At 40.5% G+C, this 19,744-nt stretch overlaps 1 protein-coding gene across 12 annotated transcripts in view; it reads right to left on the bottom strand.

Moving 5' to 3' along the window:
• Nucleotides 1-132: 132 nt before the first annotated feature.
• Nucleotides 133-19,744, bottom strand: part of ehbp1l1a (EH domain binding protein 1-like 1a) — a 33,705-nt gene continuing 14,093 nt past the window's right edge. For 5 of the 12 annotated variants that reach the window (XM_047336558.1, XM_047336559.1, XM_047336560.1 and 2 more), the window contains 18 exons: nt 15,888-19,580; nt 15,733-15,798; nt 11,445-14,701; nt 11,296-11,350; nt 10,882-11,070; nt 10,031-10,579; nt 7,434-9,575; nt 6,998-7,172; nt 6,433-6,599; nt 6,307-6,355; nt 5,660-6,172; nt 5,516-5,567; nt 5,273-5,316; nt 4,927-5,038; nt 4,566-4,665; nt 3,959-4,032; nt 2,875-2,989; nt 133-1,885 (listed from right to left, as the gene is read on the bottom strand). In XM_047336558.1, coding sequence (XP_047192514.1) covers nt 1,792-1,885; nt 2,875-2,989; nt 3,959-4,032; nt 4,566-4,665; nt 4,927-5,038; nt 5,273-5,316; nt 5,516-5,567; nt 5,660-6,172; nt 6,307-6,355; nt 6,433-6,599; nt 6,998-7,172; nt 7,434-9,575; nt 10,031-10,579; nt 10,882-11,070; nt 11,296-11,350; nt 11,445-14,701; nt 15,733-15,798; nt 15,888-19,580 — 11,446 coding nt within the window. In that variant the 3' untranslated portion in view covers nt 133-1,791. The other 7 variants (XM_035629666.2, XM_047336570.1, XM_035629675.2 and 4 more) reach the window with 7 other exon arrangements.

Genomic DNA, 19,744 nt, shown 5'->3' with positions numbered 1-19,744 from the left:
CCACAAGGTCGTGGCCAAAACCAAAGCTTACAGACACCAGCATCAGCCTTCAAAACCCTATGTGAATCATATACTAAAAGAAATGTAATACAATATATTTCCCAGGAGAAAAAAGGCACAAGATCCGTTAAAGGCATTCAAATCTTTTATATTTGTAATTTGTTTTCTCAAATAGTGCAAATATAACATAGAACCACAATACGAACTCTCCAACAGCAAACATTTAAATGAGCTGTAACTACTTCACACAAGTGGTGGTCGAAGCTACTACAATCAGCAGTGTGCAAACATTTACACACAAGATAAAACCTCAGGCCCAGAAATATGACATTATGGCTGTTACACAAAACGTTTCAGCACAAAGACAAGGAGGATGTGTGTTCTTAAAATATATATATATATATATATATAAGAGCTAGAAGTGCCAGATACTTTTAGCAGGTGTTAATGTTGTGCTCAGAAAGATTAAATGAATAATGAATAATCATTCATAAACATTCACCCGTCATATCAGAAAAAACAGCTTATTTCCCATCATTTTTTTTATTACTAAAATAGGAAAATAAATGATGGGATTCACTGAAGGTGTTTTAACGCTTCAAACTTATCAGAGCATTTCGCTAATGTGTGGCAACCAACATGCGCAAGTCTCGTGCAAATTGTCCTATTCACATTCACACTCATCAGATGTGATGAAAATAAGGCTTTGGTTAAAAAACTTACCAGTAAAGCAGCTGTGGCCACTTCTCAATTTGATAGGTATTGAATCAACTGTATAATTTAAAATGAATCTAATAAGTCAGAAACTGATTTGGATGCTTCTCTCCTTGTCACAGGCACCTTCATCCTAACTGCTCCACTGAAGAGGCAGTGATACCATATATGAAACATATGGTATCACATCACAACATCACTAAAGTTAGACTAATTTACTACTTTCCAAAATAGACACAATTTTTAGCTTTGGGAAAAGGTAAAGCAAACGACAAGTATATCTGAGCCCACTGTCTCAATTCCAATAGAATATATGATATATCATATAAGATTTTAGAAGACAGTGACAAAGCATATTTCTTCACATGCTGGGTACTGTTGTGGCTTTATCATCCTGTCATCAGCAACGGTCATCAGGAAACAGTGAACCCCTCGTAATTTTTGGAGTACAGGCACTAGATCTTGGTTCTCGGCAGGTCCAATCCGAACGTGCAAGTGTTGGTGTCAGGCTACAAGAAACCAACACGGTCAGCTAAGCTCTCCTTGTGTTTGGCAGCTTATATATTTACCAAACTTTCAATCAAACACATTCACAGTCACACACAAAGTAACAGTCACTCGAAACACAACACAGCACAGAAACCGCAAAGCAAAAAACAGTTTGAAGGCACGAGCAGCTCTCCGAGGCACTGGGGCCTCGTCTTGCTGAGTGGGTGAAGACGTGCTGGTGGAAATCAACCCGCACACCTTGATCTTTTGTCGCAAAATGGAGCCCGGCGCCACATTTTCAAGACGCTCAGAAAATAACAGTGGAGTTGATTCAGAGCTTCTCAGAGCCTCACTCTGGTTTCGGGCCATGTGCGTATTCCGTTGGAAGGCAACGCCACCACATGCTGGTTCAGTGTTCTCTTGTAGATTTGCACTCCTTGGACGGTCCTGTCCTCTCCCTGCTGCCCTAAACCCAAACAATCAAACTGACAGCAGGTGAAAGACGACCAAACACACATCTGTCCCGTTCTTGGTTTTGTCTTGACCCACTTTCTCTCTGATCGGTTTCGCGGCTGCAGGTCGACAGAATCACTGCATCACACACTTCTCTCTCTGCTGTTTAGCGTACTTCCTCCTCCGCTGCTCCAGGCCTTGTTCCAGACGCTCGTCCTCCTCCAGAGCTCTGAGGACGAGAGGAAAGTCACAGGTTAGTCTGTCTTAAACACAGAACATACATATACATCTGCTTACAGCTGTCTACACACACAGCATTAGAAACTCGCATTTCTTTATTGTCACTTCTCATGAAAATGTTTCTTTAAAGAAGTTAAACAAAAACTCGGAACACTTCTGTCACACATAAGCCTTCCCCCCTCACTCTTTGCAACAGTGAATGAAACCCCCGCATTAATACAGTTGCCAAGTCGTCACATATTCATTTGTCACAAAAGGTGGAACTTCCCAATGTCGAAATAATGCAAAGACAGTTACTGTGAGGGATAAACAGAGGCAAGGAACAGTAAATGAACCCTTTGGAATTATCTGCAATTAAATGTATGTACAAATCTGTCTTTGACTATGATAAGATGTTAGTCTAAGTAACAATAATGAACAAAAACAATCCATTTGAACTAATGACATCAAAAGCATTATATACTGTAGTTATTGTCCATATTGAACACATCACTAAAACTTTCACAGTGTATGTTAAGAACAGTATGTGACCCTCTGGGTTTATGAAATCAACATTTTGAGTTTGTTGTTCAAAAGGACAATTGACAAAAACAGGCTTTTCTTGACCTGATCATTTCTAATTAATTTGTCTAGCGTTGTGCTTGTACTTCATCGTGTCCTTTCATTATACATGTTCATACAAGGAAGGTGGGTGCTGAGGGTGCTGCAGCACCCCTTAGTGACTGTATCATCATCTGTATCATCTATGAACATCTCCTAAGGTACTACAGGCGGTAAATGAAAGCACTCCAATAGTTATGTGATTTGCATGCACGGTACTGCCATCAAAGAGGACTCAGAAGAAAAAAGCAATGCAATTTGTTTGTGTACAGCTGCAGACCACAGTTCTACACTCAGCTGTTGAGCAAGTGAAAAAAGAAACAGACAATGACTGTGTAGATAATCCAACCAGCACATGGCATGGAGTGTGTGTCTCACCCTCGCTCTTTGGCGTCCATGTTGTGGACCAGTTCATCTCTCTGGTTGACCAGTGACACCAGCTCTTGCAGCAGCAGCTGCTCTCTGTGTTTGTGGGCCTGAGACTTTTGCCACTCTGCACCACAAGGACAGCAGAGACAAACAAAGAAACAGAGGGGGAGAGGGATGAGGAAGTGAAGGACGACGGCTAGGAAGGAGTTGGGAGGATCAATTAATTTTCTATTTACCTAGACTCAAAAGTTGATAGACATTTTGAAAAGTTCGAAACAGCACTGGGATCAAGAAAAGACAATGGGCTGCCAGGCAAGGTCCTTGGTCGCTTGCCTGTCAGCGCCTCTAATGTGCTCAAAGGCAAACTCCCCCAGAAAAACTTTGAAAAATGTGTAACAGTTCTTATATCACTAAGAAAACTAATAAACACATTGATATGACAACCATCTTACTTTCAGTTGGATGATAATTTAAGTATCAGATCATTTTGGTAAAATGTCTAACATATTAATGACACTGAAGATACAATCAGGGATCCCATTATTCATTATGTGGACCGTCTGGACATTGCAGATATGTACTGCATCATGCATAACCAGCACTAGGCTGTTGCAGAATATGTACTGTACATATCAAACTGTCCTTCTCTCCCCCTGCACGGTTTCACCTGGCCACTTAGTGTACTGCAGGAGTGACAGTTATGCTAAATACTAGTCCGGTCTCATAGTCCCTCATCGCTCCTGGTTTTGTAGGTTTTTTATACATTTTTTTCTGCATTCTAAAGAAGCATACACAGTCAATCTCTACACCTCGCGCCTGTAAAAAGTTTGGATGTTTATTCTCCAATAAAACTTCAGTTGACACTTTAACTCTTTGTCACATGCATTGGGTGGATTTGGGTGGAACTTTTAATACAACTGCTCATACGCTTCTTATTTTTTGTTCACGTTTGATTTGATTCAGTGCAATTAGGAAGCATGTCATGTGAATACTAGACTGCAATCTTCAACCACACTCAAAGTGACTTAAGGGAGTCGGAGTATGGTATTGATCATGTTGCAGCAGTATTGTTTGTTTCGGAGTAAAGTTTTACCTTCAATTGCCATCATGTCTCTCAGCTCCTTCTTTAACAACTCAAATCTTCTTTCCAGGTCATGTTCTTCCAGCCTGTCAATCACAAGAGATGAGTTGAGATGAGAAATAAGCAAGTTCACATGAGTGTGGGTCAAAGCCTTCTCAGGCTATGCATGAGGTAAGCCGTGTACAGTGAGTGTCTTTTAAAAAAATGTTTCATATAGTTGCTCCTGGTATATGAATGATATCTACTGATGTTGCTTTGTTTCACATTAAAGAGATACTACACACTTAAATGTGTTTTTTTTGAGCTGTGAACTAAATGGTATGGCTGTGCTAAAACACATTAATCGTTGTTTATTATGACATTTCTTATCAAATTAATGGAAATTTGGAATTTCGTGGGTTAAATATGGCTCATACGTTGTTACAGTGTCGTTCTGGGCTTTCCACCAATGTGGACTTTAAGTTTTGCATTTCTTTGAAGGCAGGAAATGAGATGAGAGTAATGATCAAAAGCCCCAAAACTGCTACTAACGGACCCTGCAATGAGATTGTTTTATTAAGTGTGTGCTGTCAATTATACGCTTGCACATGTTTCCGGCAGTATGATGTGGATGTCTTACAGTAGCTGTAGATGGTCTTCCCTCCGGATTAAAGCATTTTTCTTGTTAACCAGCGTAAACCATTCCTGAATCAACCTCTCTTCCTCCACCTTGTCACTACCTGTGAGAGAAAATCACATAATGAATATAATTTCACTTTCCCTCATGTCATTAATTGGTGTTTTGAAATGGCAAATTATTCTCTAACCTTACTAATTTTGTTTCAATTCTCATTTTTACAATTGAATATTTTAATTTGTTCCCTTATTACATTTGTCACTCAGACTCTCGTGCCCTTTTAAATTTCTGCACATCCAGCTTGAGCAATGAACTACTCACCGTAGATGAGATTCATTTTCCGCAAGACATCAGGGTAGCTCACCTGTTTCCAGTAGTAGTCTGAGCTTCCTCTCCACCACACCTGCTCTGGTATCAATATGATTCTGTTCCGCTTTCAGGGCTTCCATCTGATTTAGAACATACTGGCTGGGGTCCTGGATTTTTGATTACGCCGAAACATATGCAAGAAATAATACATACAACGTAATCTGTGTTTTTGTATCAGTTGTTTTAAAAAGGGGATACAAATAAGAGAAACATGTTACCAAAGAGAAGGATTTAAAAAGCATGTTTCTTAGGGAAACCCCTCTTCTTACAAATTTTGAACTCAATTCAGACACATTTGTAGGGATTCAACCAGACAATGACACGGCAGGTTGCTGACTGACCTGGCCTGCTGGTCTTCCCTCCTCCTCAGCTGCCTTTGTTCTCTCTGCAAGACAAACACAGAAATGAACTATACCCTCTGTTTTGTACACTTAGATTTTAACAATTTGAATCGTTCCAAATCATCAAGTTCAATGTTGATGAAAAATATATTTAAGAAAGATTTTCAAGGTTGAGTGATCTTTAAGGTTTAGGTTTTTTGCTGTCAGTTTCTGACACAATGAAACAACTGAGGTGGAGCTTACCAGTTTCTGACGTCATGCGGCTGATTATACTGTCGTCTTGGCCTACAAAGGCCTACAAAGACAAATGAGTTCATCATATATCATGGATAAGTAAAAGAATATGTTAATAAGAATGAAAAGGAATCCATGAATAAGGCATCATACCACTGATATGTCTCCTTCATCCACTGACCCGCTCCTCCGCTGTGACCTTCGTTTCTTGACCAGGTCAGCGTCTTTGACATGAGAGAAGCCGGTCTTGGAAAGAAAATTTGTTCTTGGTGGTGCTACAGGGGACTGAGCTCCACCTGCCCCAGCAGCCTGCAACCGTTTCGTTCTGGGAGGTGGAACCAAATCCCTACTGGTTTTACTGTCCTTCTCTGCGGTGCCTGCAGTCCCGTTTGTCTCAAGGATTATACCCTCCTCCTGGAGCCTCTGGGTGCAGTAGCGAGCAGTTGCCTCTGGGTCCTCTTGCCTGTCCAGGTCCCCTGCTACTGCATAGCTGGACTCGCTGCTGTCCTTCTCTATATGGAGCACACTGAGTTCCTGACCCATAAAATGGGTGCGTATCTGGTTTAGGTAGGTCATGACAATTAGACGGTCCGGCACCGCAAGCATGACCATGTCTGAAGGCTCCATCAGCCTGGAAATGCCAAGTTCGGCGAAGCCATCAACAGCCTGCAATATGTACAAAACAGATCATATTATGTCTCAACAGACAGAGAAAATTGTCCATTTTGGTATATATAATATGCTATGTTGGTAATTTTATCACCAGACCACTTAATAATTAATATAACTTAATGAATTACCTTTTTGTTGTTGTGCTTGATGTCATATGGGTCCAGCATTTCATAGTTACTATACAAAGAAAAGAAGATAGTATAAACACATGAAACAGTTTAAGCAGTAAGAGCAGTAATTAAATAGTTTCTTACATCTTTTCTGGGTAGAAGTGATGTAATATGGCACAAAATGCCAGACCATTCCTCCAAGAGGTGCTGAAGTTGGTGATCTTCACTCCCTTGTGAGCCTGTGTGACTTCTTGACACCATTCCAGTAGAGATTGGCTGGACGTTACTAAAGTGGGACTGGCCAACTGGCTCTACAACACACAAATACATTCATCATTGTTGTGAAAATACATAAAACAGAAAATAACCCATTTTACTTGTACAACCGCTTATTTTTGCAAATATTCAATCAGCAGTACAGTGTTGATATTCATATCCAACATCAGAATGTAGAACTGTGATCTTGGAGACTGCGGCGTAACTGTTGAATGGTTTGTGTTCCTAAATTGCCTCTGACGGCAGTGCCGGCAGGGTATGAATGATGTGTGAAAGAAAAAAAGACTGAAAAGGGCTATATGCTATATGCTGCAGAACTGGTGATAGTTCTCTGCGGGGTTCTTCATTCTGAGAAAGATCTTGCACACACTCATTGGATTACTTACTAATGCACAAATTTTGACACGTTTTAACAACTTAAAAACTACTTTACCTCTGAAGAGGCAGTCTCATCTGCAGATCTTGTTTGAGGTGTTGTTGGTTCACTGGTTTGGTGCAGGCCAGCAACTGCTGACTTGCTGTCATCTTGATAAGAACCACTCAAACGCTTCTTGCCACGAGGAACAGGTCCAGCCTGACCAGGAGATTCTTCTGTTTTCTCCCTTTGCCTGAAATGACACACAGACACAAAGCAAAGTGATTGATAAATGCTGCAGTTTCTTCCAAGACATGTTTGTCCTGAAAATCCAAACACAGGTTATTGATGATTTTCCAAACCATTTTTGTAAATGTAACAACACACCACTACTAAATATTTAGAAACCAGGAATGAGAATTTTATATAGAGAGAGTATATGTAAAAAATTAAATATAATAACGCAAACATCACAACTGTAACCTTTGTAACAATTGTCCTATTCTAATCTTACCTTTCTTCCTCTAAACAACCAGCAGCTACATCTACAGACACAAAGCCAAAGTCCAACTCTTCATCCCCCATTTCTTTCCTTGACATTATTTCCATTGGTTCACTGTCTTTATCACCTTCTACGTGCAGCCAGTCCTCCTGAGAAGATGCAGCAGTGGAAGCAAGGGACTTATCAACCTCTACTTCCAGGACTTTTTCAATGTCATCTTGCTCAGATACCACCTCAGTAACATTCTCTGAGTCATCTACAACTACATGTTTTTCTGTAAAGGTCCATCCTTCAATAATTTCATCCAGTGATTTCTCAGTATCTTCCACAGAATCTGAGTGAGAAAAATGTTCTTCTTGCATTGCTCCTAGCACGTCCCGTTCCACTTCTGATGCAACATCGTCTTCACCTTGGATTGTCACAAAACCTCCTTCAGTGACCACACTTATATCCATTGATGAAGACCATTCCTTTGTCTCCTTGCTAGTGACAAGTGTATCCTCTGGGTTTCTCTGAGTTGATTCCAAGGGGGGATCCACAGGGGGTGTGCTATCTGAATAAGTCGCACTGACACGTTTCTTTGCCCGAGGCAGTGGAAGAGGCAGGCTGGACTGTTCATTCTGTTGGACTGTTTCATGACCAATCAAATCAGCTTTTGTGTCTGACTCACAGGGAGGTGGTGAGCTAAAAATTGTGATGTCCTCAGGGAAGGAATCGCTGAGACGTTTCTTGACTCTTGGTTTTGGTACAGGCAGGCTTGAGGGTCCGGGGCTGTTCTGTGAAGTATCACCATTCTCTACTTGAACACTGCTGTCAATGCTCAATCTGTTTCTCCTCAACCTCACTCCGCCCACTTCGACTGGAGTCGTAGAAGGCTGATGAACCAGAGGAGGAAGGGGATGGTCTTTGCTGTGTTCCACTATTGGTAATTCTTTAGTTGTTGAAGAAATTGATGAAGGACCACTTTGCCTTGCTGCCAGTGCCTCTTCTGCATGGGAAGTCTGAGTTCTCTCTGTAGTTTTGAAGTCATCTGGGAAAGAGCCACTGTGACGTTTCCTCAAACGAGGCCTTGGGATTGGTTGAGTTGTTAGTTTGTCCCTCTCTGCCTCTCCTATCTCTGGTCTATTTTCTGATATCTCAGATTTGAGGTTGACTGCATCAACAGCTGTGTGACCTGCTATCGACCATTCAGGGTCACAAGAAGTTTGTTCTGTGTCCTTTGAGCTGACCAATTTTGCTTCTGTCTGTAGAGATGCACTTCCGAAACAATCTGCTTCTTGAGAGTGTTGTTTGGTTGTTTGGTCGATTCTTTCTACGGGCTTTGAAGGGATCATTTCAGTGGCAGTTTGACATTGTTTAACGATGTTCTGTAGAGGTTCAACAGCTCCAGAGACATCAGAGCTACTCTGGCAAGGTTGAGGAGGACCAAGATCAGATTTGGCCAAAGCTGGACTAACTTGAGCTTCCAAATCTTGTTGGTTGTGAGTTATTTGAACTGATTTCTCCCTTGTGACACTGTCTTTTCTCCTCCGGGGTTTGCAAGGGGATGTTTTCTGGGGAGTACCAGGTGGCAAACTACCATCTCTTCTTTTAACACGAGGAGGAGCAACATACATGGATACTGGGGCAGATTCTGCTCTCCCTTTGTGTTCATGTTCACGTTCCTGTTTCATTTGAGGTCCAACACTTTCCTGACCATTTTGAGGTACAACTAGAGGGTCGCCACCATCTCCTTTATTTATGCAGCAAGGTGGGGCAGGGTCGGTGGCCAGTTGTGTGGGAATTCTCTCATCAGTAGAATATTTCTCTACAGACTTGACTGGAACTACTTCAGAGAGGAGCTTGACCGACAAACCGTCATGTTGTTTTTTCCGGTCTGGTGTTAAACTGTCCTTCCTTCTAAGTGGCCGTCTTGGAACAATGGCTTTTTCTTGATGAGATCCTTTCTGGTCAGGTTCTGGAACTTTGCGCTTTGGCTTTCTGCCTCGCTGAGAAACAGAAATGTCAGGTTGTGGTCCAACTGGACTAATGTTTTGGTCATCTGAGGGTTTGCCTGTTTGTGCCTCTCTATGTTCATTTGCATCTGTAAATGACTCATTTGATGTACACTGCAGGGAAGTAGCAGAAATTTCTTCATTGCTTGCTTGTTTGGGGCTTAAGGAAAAGAAAGAAAAAGCTTTAGAAGTTGCTGTTCTTGAATTTTTCGTACATTTGTACTATGCAACTTATCTGTAACCAACAATTAAATCCCAACATAATCTGCATTAATTTGCTCAATTTAAAAGACAGCAATCTTCTTCAACATTATTTTCAATATTCTACTCTACGTACGTGCATACTATCATTAAAATGACACAGTAGCACTTACAGAACAAAAATTTGAACTTAACACCCACTGTATATACAACACAAAAAGAAAAAACGAACATGACCATTCCACATCACAAAGCCAATCCATACAGCTATTACAAAGAGCTGACGTCAACATTTCCTGAGTAGTACGCACTCGGCAGAACAAGAGACAATGTTATGACAAAAAATGCAGCACTTGTACGTTGTCACGCCATGCAACCAAACATTTAAACATGTCATGGTCCACCAGCACTCACCCTTTATCCAGCTGTGAAGAAGACGACAGTGTTCTAACCTCAATCTGCTCTGACTCAGTCTCGTGCCTTGCTAATAAACTGTCATTGTTCACCATTGTTTGAAAAGAGTCCTCCCCAGCGAGTGATCTCGTCTTTGAATGCCATTGATCAACACAGATCTCTCTTCCCTCTTTTTGTTCACCATCTTCTTTTGATATTTCAGTGATATCTTCTTCTGTCAATGGCGGCCATTTCTTCATCCCTGCACAAACTAAATGCCCATTATCCTTTTCCGTAGTTGGTGATGTAGATGCTGATTGATCACATACCAAGTTCCACATATAAGGCTCAGCACTTGCTGGATATTCAATGTTATGATCATTGTCAATGTCAAAGTCTTCAAACTGGCCCTCTATCTTCTGCATGGGTGAATTGTTGTCTGCAAAATGTTGGAAAACCCCATCTGAAGTCTTGTCCTTCAGGTCCAAAGAGGAGATAGCCTTGTGTTCATGATTCTCTTCCGTTGAAGTAGAGCTAGATGGCCCCAAAATGGACACTACTGTTTCATAACTGTGAGAAATGGATAGTGGAGTATGTGAGTGAAATATGGGACCATGCAAAATGAACGTTTTAAATGTGGTTCTAACTCTAAACTACATCAAGCCAAAACATGCATTTAAAACAATTATAATACAAGCCTTAATGTTTCTGTGACATCCAGTCAATATAAATAATAAAAGAGATTACAATGGCAAAATGGGAAGTTCCCAGTCCAAACAAATAGATTTCATAAAAATATATTGTGAGCCAAGATTTATTTTTTAATCTTGAGGATTACGCCATGCACACCATGTTGCATGCTGAACACTTACCCTTTATGGAAAACACCCACAATAGCGTTTACTAATCCTGAGGTCTCTTCCTCCTTTGCTGACAAAGAGGGTTCTGCCCGTTTTTCTGTTATTGTTCCCTCTGCTTCCAACACTTCCCAACCCAAGACTCCTACTGGCTCTGATGTGTCCAATTGTTTCTTCACTGTTTGGGTCTCCTTTGCAGTTATTCTGTCAATTTGTGATATTGATGAAAGATTTTAAGGCTGTAATGGTGTAATATAATGCTGTAATACAACACAAAATGTAATGATACTAAAATAATACAAACTTCAGAGATGCTGAAATTCACCATGCAAATCAATTTACTAAATCTACCATTTCTTAGTCCAATAGTTTCACAAGCACTAGATTGCCCCCCTTCACAGCAAACAATGCCAGAGCTCTTTAACTTACCCATTATCTACAGAAAGGTCTACAGTTTGCTTTGCTCCATCCTGGAAATTGTCCACTGTTGTAAAAGCAAACATAATAAAAATGACAAAGGAAATGACAAAGAAAGATAAATCTATCTTTCAATTTGATCACAACACTGTAAGTCTCACCATGTATATGTTCTGTGCTTTGGCTGCTGACAGATGTAGAGCGAACTACAGGATTTATTGTGTCTTTAAGATGTGACTGAGTTGACTGTACATGAGGCAATTCTGGTGTTGTATGCTTTTCAGTAGAAGTAGGCAAGGGAATAGCCATAGTTTCTTTCTCTGTTGGATTCAATTGCAAAATGCTGGGGATTCCTGGAATTTTAGTCGAATGTGGACATGATGGAGCGATTGCTATCATGGACTTCATTTCGTCTTGATAATCTTTTGCTGGAAACTTTGCAATAAGAAAAATCTTCTCATTCTGCTTATTTTTAAACAAGGACTTTGTTTGTGTTGTCATTGTTCGTATTTTGAGATGTTCAGAGCTTAGCATCCTTGCTGATGGAAAACCTGGGACACATGAAACACACGGGGCAGATGTGTATAAGCTGAGCATGTTGGGTGGTCTGTTTACAATTTGAGCAGAAGGAAAACCACACACTCTGGCCTCTTTTGGGCATGATGTCACTAATGTCACCATACTTTTTATATTACAGCAATTTAGCTGGTCCTGCACAGCAGGTTCCATAATCATGTCTCCCCTCTTCTTCTGAGGTTCTTTCAAAATCGGTTTTGTTTTATTTAGCCACTCTGTGCTTGGGGCTGTAGTCATAGATGCAAATCCGTTGAGACTTGAAACACTGGCGCAGCAGGGTACAAGGCTTATCATATTGGGTTCAATCGTGGATTTGGATTTTATTTGAGGCGCAGAGGGGAACCCAGGGATCCTGGAGGCTTCTGGGCAAGATGGGGCTAAGGCCAACATTTTCTTTGCTGTTACTCCATCTTGATTTGTGCTGTGTATCACAAAAATGTTCTCCTTTTGCAGAAAATCACACAAAATGAGTGGATCAAAAAGCCATTGGTATTCTGGGGCCCCTTCAAAGGATGCACATCCTGGAAAACTACATACTTTGGGACAAACAGGTATAAGACTAAGCATACTGTATCTTGGGTAAGATGGGAATCCTGGAATCGTTGATGCTCCTGGGCAAGAAGAAACCAAAGCAAGCATGTTGTTTGGTTTGTCTATGTTTACTGGTGAGCTGTTCATCATGAAAGAAATTTTCTTTTGAGGTTGGTGCATAAATGAACCAAGTCCAGCAACCCATCCTTTTTCCTCATGACCTTCCACTGATGAAAATCCAGATATGGTAGAAACTAGAGGGCACAAAGGAAGGAGGTTGACGATATTTAGGCCATAATACACAGTTTTGGGATTTGGGATAAAGGGGAAACCAGGAATACTTGATATTTTAGGGCAGGATGGTACAAGGGAAACCATATTGGTCATTATCTTTTTGCTGTTGTTTGATGTGTCAAATATGACCCTCTTGGTTGGTAGCCTCTGAAACAATGATCCCTTTTCTGTTACCCACCTCAAACTCATATCCCCAACAACTGATGGGAATCCCGGTATTCTGGAAACTTGGGAGCACAGTGTAGACAAGCTGATATTTTGTGCAGAAAACACACTTAAGGGATTTGGATGAGTGGGGAATCCTGGCATCCGTGCTGCTTTGGGACAGGATGGTAGGAGGGAAACCATAGTTTTTCTTGTACTGTCATCTCTTTCACATCTGTCAGTTAGTGACACCTGCTTTTCTTTCATTTTTGGTTCGAACAGTGGCTCCTTGCTCATTTTCCAATGTTTTGAATAATGAGATGATGCAATTCCGGGTATTTGCGACACTTTCGGGCATGAGTATGAAAGATTGACCATATTTGTTATGTTAATAACATGAATCACTCTTGGTTTTGGTGCTGAGGGAAAGCCAGTAATGCTGGATTTTCTTGGGCAACTTTGTGCAAGAGACACATTTCCGTTCATGTCTTTGTGTTTTTCATTCTTCTTCAGAAGAAATAAAGACTCCTTTTTAATTTGCTTCTCCCATAATATCTGATTAATAATGTTCCAACCTTTACGGTCAGCTTTCTGCATTGATGGAAATCCAGCTATAGTGGAGAAACCTGGGCAAGATTGAAGGAGACTGACGCTACTAAACCCTTTACAGATTGCTGTAGGTTCCTGAACAGGTGGAAATCCATGGATACAAGGCTCTTTTGGAGAATCTTGGGCTAAAGCTGACATTGCTTTCATCTCTTCATTGTGAGGTATATCTTCAGTCATGGCTATGTTGATTTTTGGAAGTGATGGTTGGCGATCTGGGGCCCAGCTTTCGTTCAACTGATGCTTCATTAATGATGGAAAACCTTCAACACAAGAAATTTTCGGACAAGAGCTTAAAAGGCTCATCATATCTGATTCATGATATACTTCAGTAGTTTGTGGAGCTGGTGTAGGAGAATGCTTTATGCAAGCTGGTTCGAAAGCTCCCACTTCGTGTTCTGTTGTTGTGATAACAAGCTCAGATTTAATTTTCTTCTTTGAAAGTGGTTCTTGTTGAGATACCCATGATCTGTTATTGTCTTCATTGATAGATGGTACACCAGGTATACTAGATACATGTGGACAACAAGGATATGTGTCCACCATACTTGGTCCATGAAAAACAAAACTGTGGTGAAATACAGAGGGGAACCCTGGATTTATGGTCTCTTTGGGACAAGATGGTAACAGAAAGACCATTTCTTTCTTGTTCTCCTCATCCTTATTTGATGTGCATGGTGGTAATACTTCTTCCATTTTTGATTGTTTCTCCCAGATTGGCTTATGGTTAATAGGCCAATGTTTTTCTTTTATGGGTAATTTGGACGGCATGCCAGCAATGTTTGTCGTACTAGGACATATTTCAATGAAAGAGGACTTTTTGTTCTCAATTTCAGGCACACATTCCTTCAAATGAAGAGCACACTCATTTGTTAGAATGTCCTCATCCTTTGCGGGCTTATTCCTCGTCGACTCACTGTCCAGTAGGCATTCATTAATTTTCTCAGCGGTAGCAGGATATTCAAATAGGCCACTAAACTCATATTGCAACAGATCTGCCATCTTTGTCTTCATTCCATCATCAGTGTCAGCACCAGGGAACACTGGGATGTTACAGACTATTTCTCTTATTGTTTCCATTTCTTCCTCTGATGTGTTTCTAGTTATCTCTGTAGTCACCTTTGGCAGCTCTTCGCAAAATATGGTCCTGTTTTTAGGATATTTTTCTAACTTCTGCTCAGCATTATTTATTAGGTTCTGGGATAGGGGTTCTGCTGCACCAGCAACAACTGGGTATGATGGCTGTAGTGAAACCACACTTGGAGGTCTAAAGAGAAGGTAAATACAAAGTTATAGTCAAAGGCCATTCCCATCACCAACAACATAATTCTATATAATTTCATCTCAATATTGTGGAACATATGATAGTAAGTTGAAAAATAAAACAGTATATCTTTATCATTTTTTAAAAATATATTTTAGTCTCATGTATGCAAATTCAAAAAAACCCACAAACAAACTCACTGCAGTCAGCATTAAGAGCTCTTCAATAGAGCTACAAGCTGCACTCCTGCAAGCAAAACACCATGCCACACTATTTGCTTCGGTTGAATCTACAACAGCCTGTGCTGTACAGCCAGTGTTGATTCTGGGTGAAAAAGAATCAATACTGGGTGAAAAAAAATACTTCATATCAAGTCCTTCCCTGTAGATTCCTCTAATACTCAATAGTTGTATCACATATGCTGTACATAAAAAGCTACAAATAAATAAATATAAAACTGTATCTTTGTATGAAAATATTTGTGGATTTCTTTAAATCAACAGTTTTCGTCACACAAATGTAGAGGGTGTTGTTCATCCTTATGCATTATCGCCAGTAATGATATGTTACAAAAATACTTTTAAAAATGTCTTTCATAATCTTATAATAGATAGATGCCACATATTAGAAGTATTAAACATACCCTTGGTGCACAGTTTCATAGCGTATTGTAATGACATCTGACGCTACTAAAAAGTTTTAGTTGATTCATCTAAGGGCATGGACCATGACCCTCCACGTGACTTCAGTGTCTGCTGTTTCATTAGTGACAGTATGTCTCTTCTCATACATTGAAGTCTGTGTTTTTTGAGTATCATTTTGACCCATTGGGATTGAAAGTGTGAAAGTGAGAAGACAAACTAATAGGTATACATTTGGCAACAGCAGAACAACTCAAAGCTCCACAGATGTCGCGCACAACAACAGCCAATTTTGCCATCAAATTTCAGTCAAATGGTGTTGAGATATTGAAAATGCATTGTTGGGAAAATGCATCACATCAATGCATGACTGTGCAAACCGCGGCAACCCACCTCTTTTTAACACTCAAGAATAGTGGCATGTCAGGAATCGAGTGCCACATTCTGCAATGCAAGTTTCTGAAAACAGAGTCAGAGAGCAAATGATTCAAAATAAATCCACTGACATCACAGACAGAAATCCAACTCTCAATTTCCAACTCACTCACCCTTTTTCTAGTACGATTACTTCTTTGGCCTCAGTCCAAAAGCCCTGTTCATCTTTATGCATCTCTAAAGGTGAGCTCACATCCGATCTTGTTTTCTTTGTGTCAAGATCTAATCTAGCCGGAATGACCTCATCAGGTAACATCTCAATATCATTAAATCTAGAGGATGGCTGATCCACTTGGATTTCACGACTTGATGACGGTAAGTCTATGACAACGACCTCAATGGGACAGGTTGATGACTCAACTGTCCTTTGTTGTACATCCACTGGTTCATCTTGTCTAGGGAATATAAAGTGCATGGATCTCTCTCTGACATAAACCTCACAAAGGGGTTGTTGTTGTTGATCCAGTGACAGCTGTTTACTCATCAGTGGTGTGTCAACTGGCCACCCTTGTCTTGACTGGTGCACATGTGTTGATGGAACACCAAGAACAGAAGCTTTCTTTGGGCAAGAAGGCACAATATTCACCATATTTAGAAGTTGGTCTATGTCATGCGGTGGACGAGAAGGTTCAGGAGAAAGAATTGGCTTCATTCTATCTTTGCAAGTACAATATTGCTTTTTGTGAACATCACAGTAGCTTTGTGTCTTTATCATCACCTCTGGCCCGTCCCCTTTAGAATCAGAAATACAAGATACACTTAAGGGGAAATCAATGATATTTGTCTGTTTCGGGCAACATGGTGTCAATTGTACCAGGTCAATATTTTTTTCTACAATGGCATTGACAGCTTGGGGTTGTGCAGCAGATGGAAATCCAGGATTCAGAGCTTGTTCTGGATATAATCGAAGCATACCCAGCATTTTTTCTTTATCCCCAGATTGAATTTCCTTAACTGTAAAATCTTGGTTAACAACTCCATAACCTATATTAAATGTTTTTTCCCGAATTGCATCCATGTCCATACACCAGCCATCAAATTCGTTTGTACTATTCTTTGCAGGTATACCTTGAATTTGACTGTGTTTTGGTAAAGTTGCAATGGATTTGAACATGCTGGGACCCTCGTCCATCAAAGTTTCGACTGGTCTCTCTCCAAACTTAGACGGAATTCCAGGAATATTAGAGTATTTGGGACAGGGTGGCAACATGGATACCATTATTCTAATCACTCCCTTCTCTCTGAAATACATCTTATGGTCATGTATTACTGACACCTGTCCTGGGTTTGTCAATGGCTTGTTCCAAACATGCCTTTTTTTAACACTCCATTCTGCTTCCTCAGTCACATTGTAGAATCCAGATGGTATTCCACAAACTCCAATTCCAAACCTTCTATCATCTATCCAAGCTATAACTTGTGACTGATGTAAAGATGGCATTCCAGGAACCCTAGATGCCTTTGTACAACTAGGCAATAATTTCACCATAGTTGGACCATCAGATAATGTCAGTGTCTGAGCAGAGGGAAACCCAAGTACATTAGCATTTGCAGGGCAAGAGGGTAGAATTGCACTCATATTTTTAACAGTGTTGTTATCATAATATGAAACTTCATTTAGAGTCTGCACTTCCCTTTTAGCAGTTGGACTCTCCCACTGTAAACGTTTATAAGCAAACCATTCATTACAGCTGGACAAACAAAGATTTTGTCCAGTCTTTGAAGGCAAACCAAGGATTGCACTATGTCTGGGGCATGAGGGTATTATATTGACCATATTAGGGTCTTCCCTTGTAGCAGAGGGTAAGCCAAAAACTTTGGCTTTTTGCGGGCAACTCATAAACATATCAACCATTCTACCATCTTTAATGGTTTCTGTGTCTTTCTGTATCCACTGAACAATGTAAGCTTGTATATTCTTATCTTGTCTCTTGTTAATAAAACTCCTCAAGACATGCCAATCTTTGTTCTCTGAATTTTTTCGATCCTGGGATGGCATACCAGGAGTTTGAGTCTGTTTAGGGCACACAGACGCAAGACTGACAATGGCTGGTAACCGCTTATGGGGATCTGTTGGCATAGCAGCATGGCAGGATTTCACAGGACATGAGAGCAACAATGCCACAGACCTGAACATTCCTCTTTTGTCTAGATCTTGAGCTGCACCTGGGGGAAAATCTTGAATCATGACTTTACTTTTGCCAAATGGTTTCGCCATCACAATATGCCTGGTTATAACCATATCTTCATCTTGAGCACTAACTGGCTCCTTAGAAGGTAAACCAATAACTCTAGTCTTTCTTGGGCAAGTTAGAAACATATCGGCCATTCTAGGATCTTGCCTAGGTGCAAATGGAACACGAGGTACACTGTGTTCTTTTCGTGGCACAGAAGGAAAACCAGGAATGGTTGTCGTACAGGCACAAGATGGTAGCATATTTACCATATATTTCATGCATTCTTTATCCTCATGTGACTTTTTTTCAACTAGAACAGATTTTCTTCTCAATGGTCTATCTAATATTAATTCCCTCAAAATATGCCAGCAGTCATTATATGCCATATCTCTTTGTCTAAATGGCATACCTGCAATCATTGTCTGTTTTGGACAAGTAGGGTGACCATTGGCCATACTTGGAGTGTTTGAAGCCTTCTGCAATGGTGCAGACGGAAAGCCTGGAACACTGGCCTTTCTAGAACATGTTGGCAACATTGCCACCATGACATTAATCATATTAGTATCACTGATGTCTTGCTCCTGTAAACAAGACATTTGTGAAACAAATGCTTCTTTTATCTGCAATGTTTTTGTCCATAGAGAACATCTGTCCCAAACATTCTTGTCATATCCAGTCACTGATCCAACAGAAGCTAAACCTGGAACACTGCAAATTGTGGGACATGTAGGTAAAAAGTGAAGCATATTTGGTTCACGTTTCAAAACTGATGGGAATCCAGGAATACTGGTAAACTTTGAGCATGATGGTGTTATGTCCACCATTTTTGCTATTCCTCCACCACCCACGTAAACAGAACTAAACAAATCTAAATACAGGAGTCCTGGCAATGTCTTGCTGGGTAACTTCTGAAATAGTACACCACCATCATCTGGCCAAGCTATAACTTGTGACTTGTGATACAAAGATGGCATGCCGGGAATCGTGGAATATTGTGAGCAACTTGATACTAACTTAATCATACTTGGTATTCTCACAGTTTCTTCAATCTGAGCTTCAGGCTGTAAAGTCGATGGTAAATGAGAACTAGAACTCTCTCTTGGACACAATGGACCAAGTTCACCCTTAGATATGTACACACACGTTTCCTCTATACTGACTACAGAGCTCGGTAACACAAGCTCCTGTGTAACTCTAATATCTGTTTCACTTAATAGCCTCTTATTCATAGACTGAGCCACAACTTCAGTTCTCCCTTCCTCCATACAATGCTCTGACTCCAAACCACAGACAACAAAGCTATTAGTTGAAGACAATGCCAATGATTCTTCAGTTGGATTTGATATATTCTTTGTTCTGGCCTGCTGTCCCAAGAGAAAATCAGAGCCCACTCCTGAAGTGACTTGGGCCGAGGCAGCTGTGTTGCACGTCATTTTCTTATCCACAGCAGGCACTGAAACAGCAGATCTGTTTTTTAACGTCCCTCTTTGTGGCTTATCCCACTGTGAGTTTGTTGAAATGGACTGTTCTCCAGTCTGAGCTTCTGGAATTTTGTTCACCTCCATTGAAGAAGAAGTAGAATTGGTGTCTCTGAGACAAGACGGCACTGAGGCAGTCATGCTCTCATTTCTGAAGGAGTAGAGTATACCAAAGATTGATGTGAGCACAATTATACTGATGCACTTAAGAAAACTATGAAGCAAAATCTATTTAATTAAAATGATTCATTCTGCATTGCAAGTGAAGACATTGATAGAAGCTTGGAAACATTTTTGAGACCATAGAATGGGAAG

Source organism: Scophthalmus maximus, chromosome 1, assembly GCF_022379125.1.
Source record: "Scophthalmus maximus strain ysfricsl-2021 chromosome 1, ASM2237912v1, whole genome shotgun sequence".
NCBI lineage: Eukaryota > Metazoa > Chordata > Actinopteri > Pleuronectiformes > Scophthalmidae > Scophthalmus > Scophthalmus maximus.
This window is presented reverse-complemented; position numbering and strand designations above follow the sequence as displayed.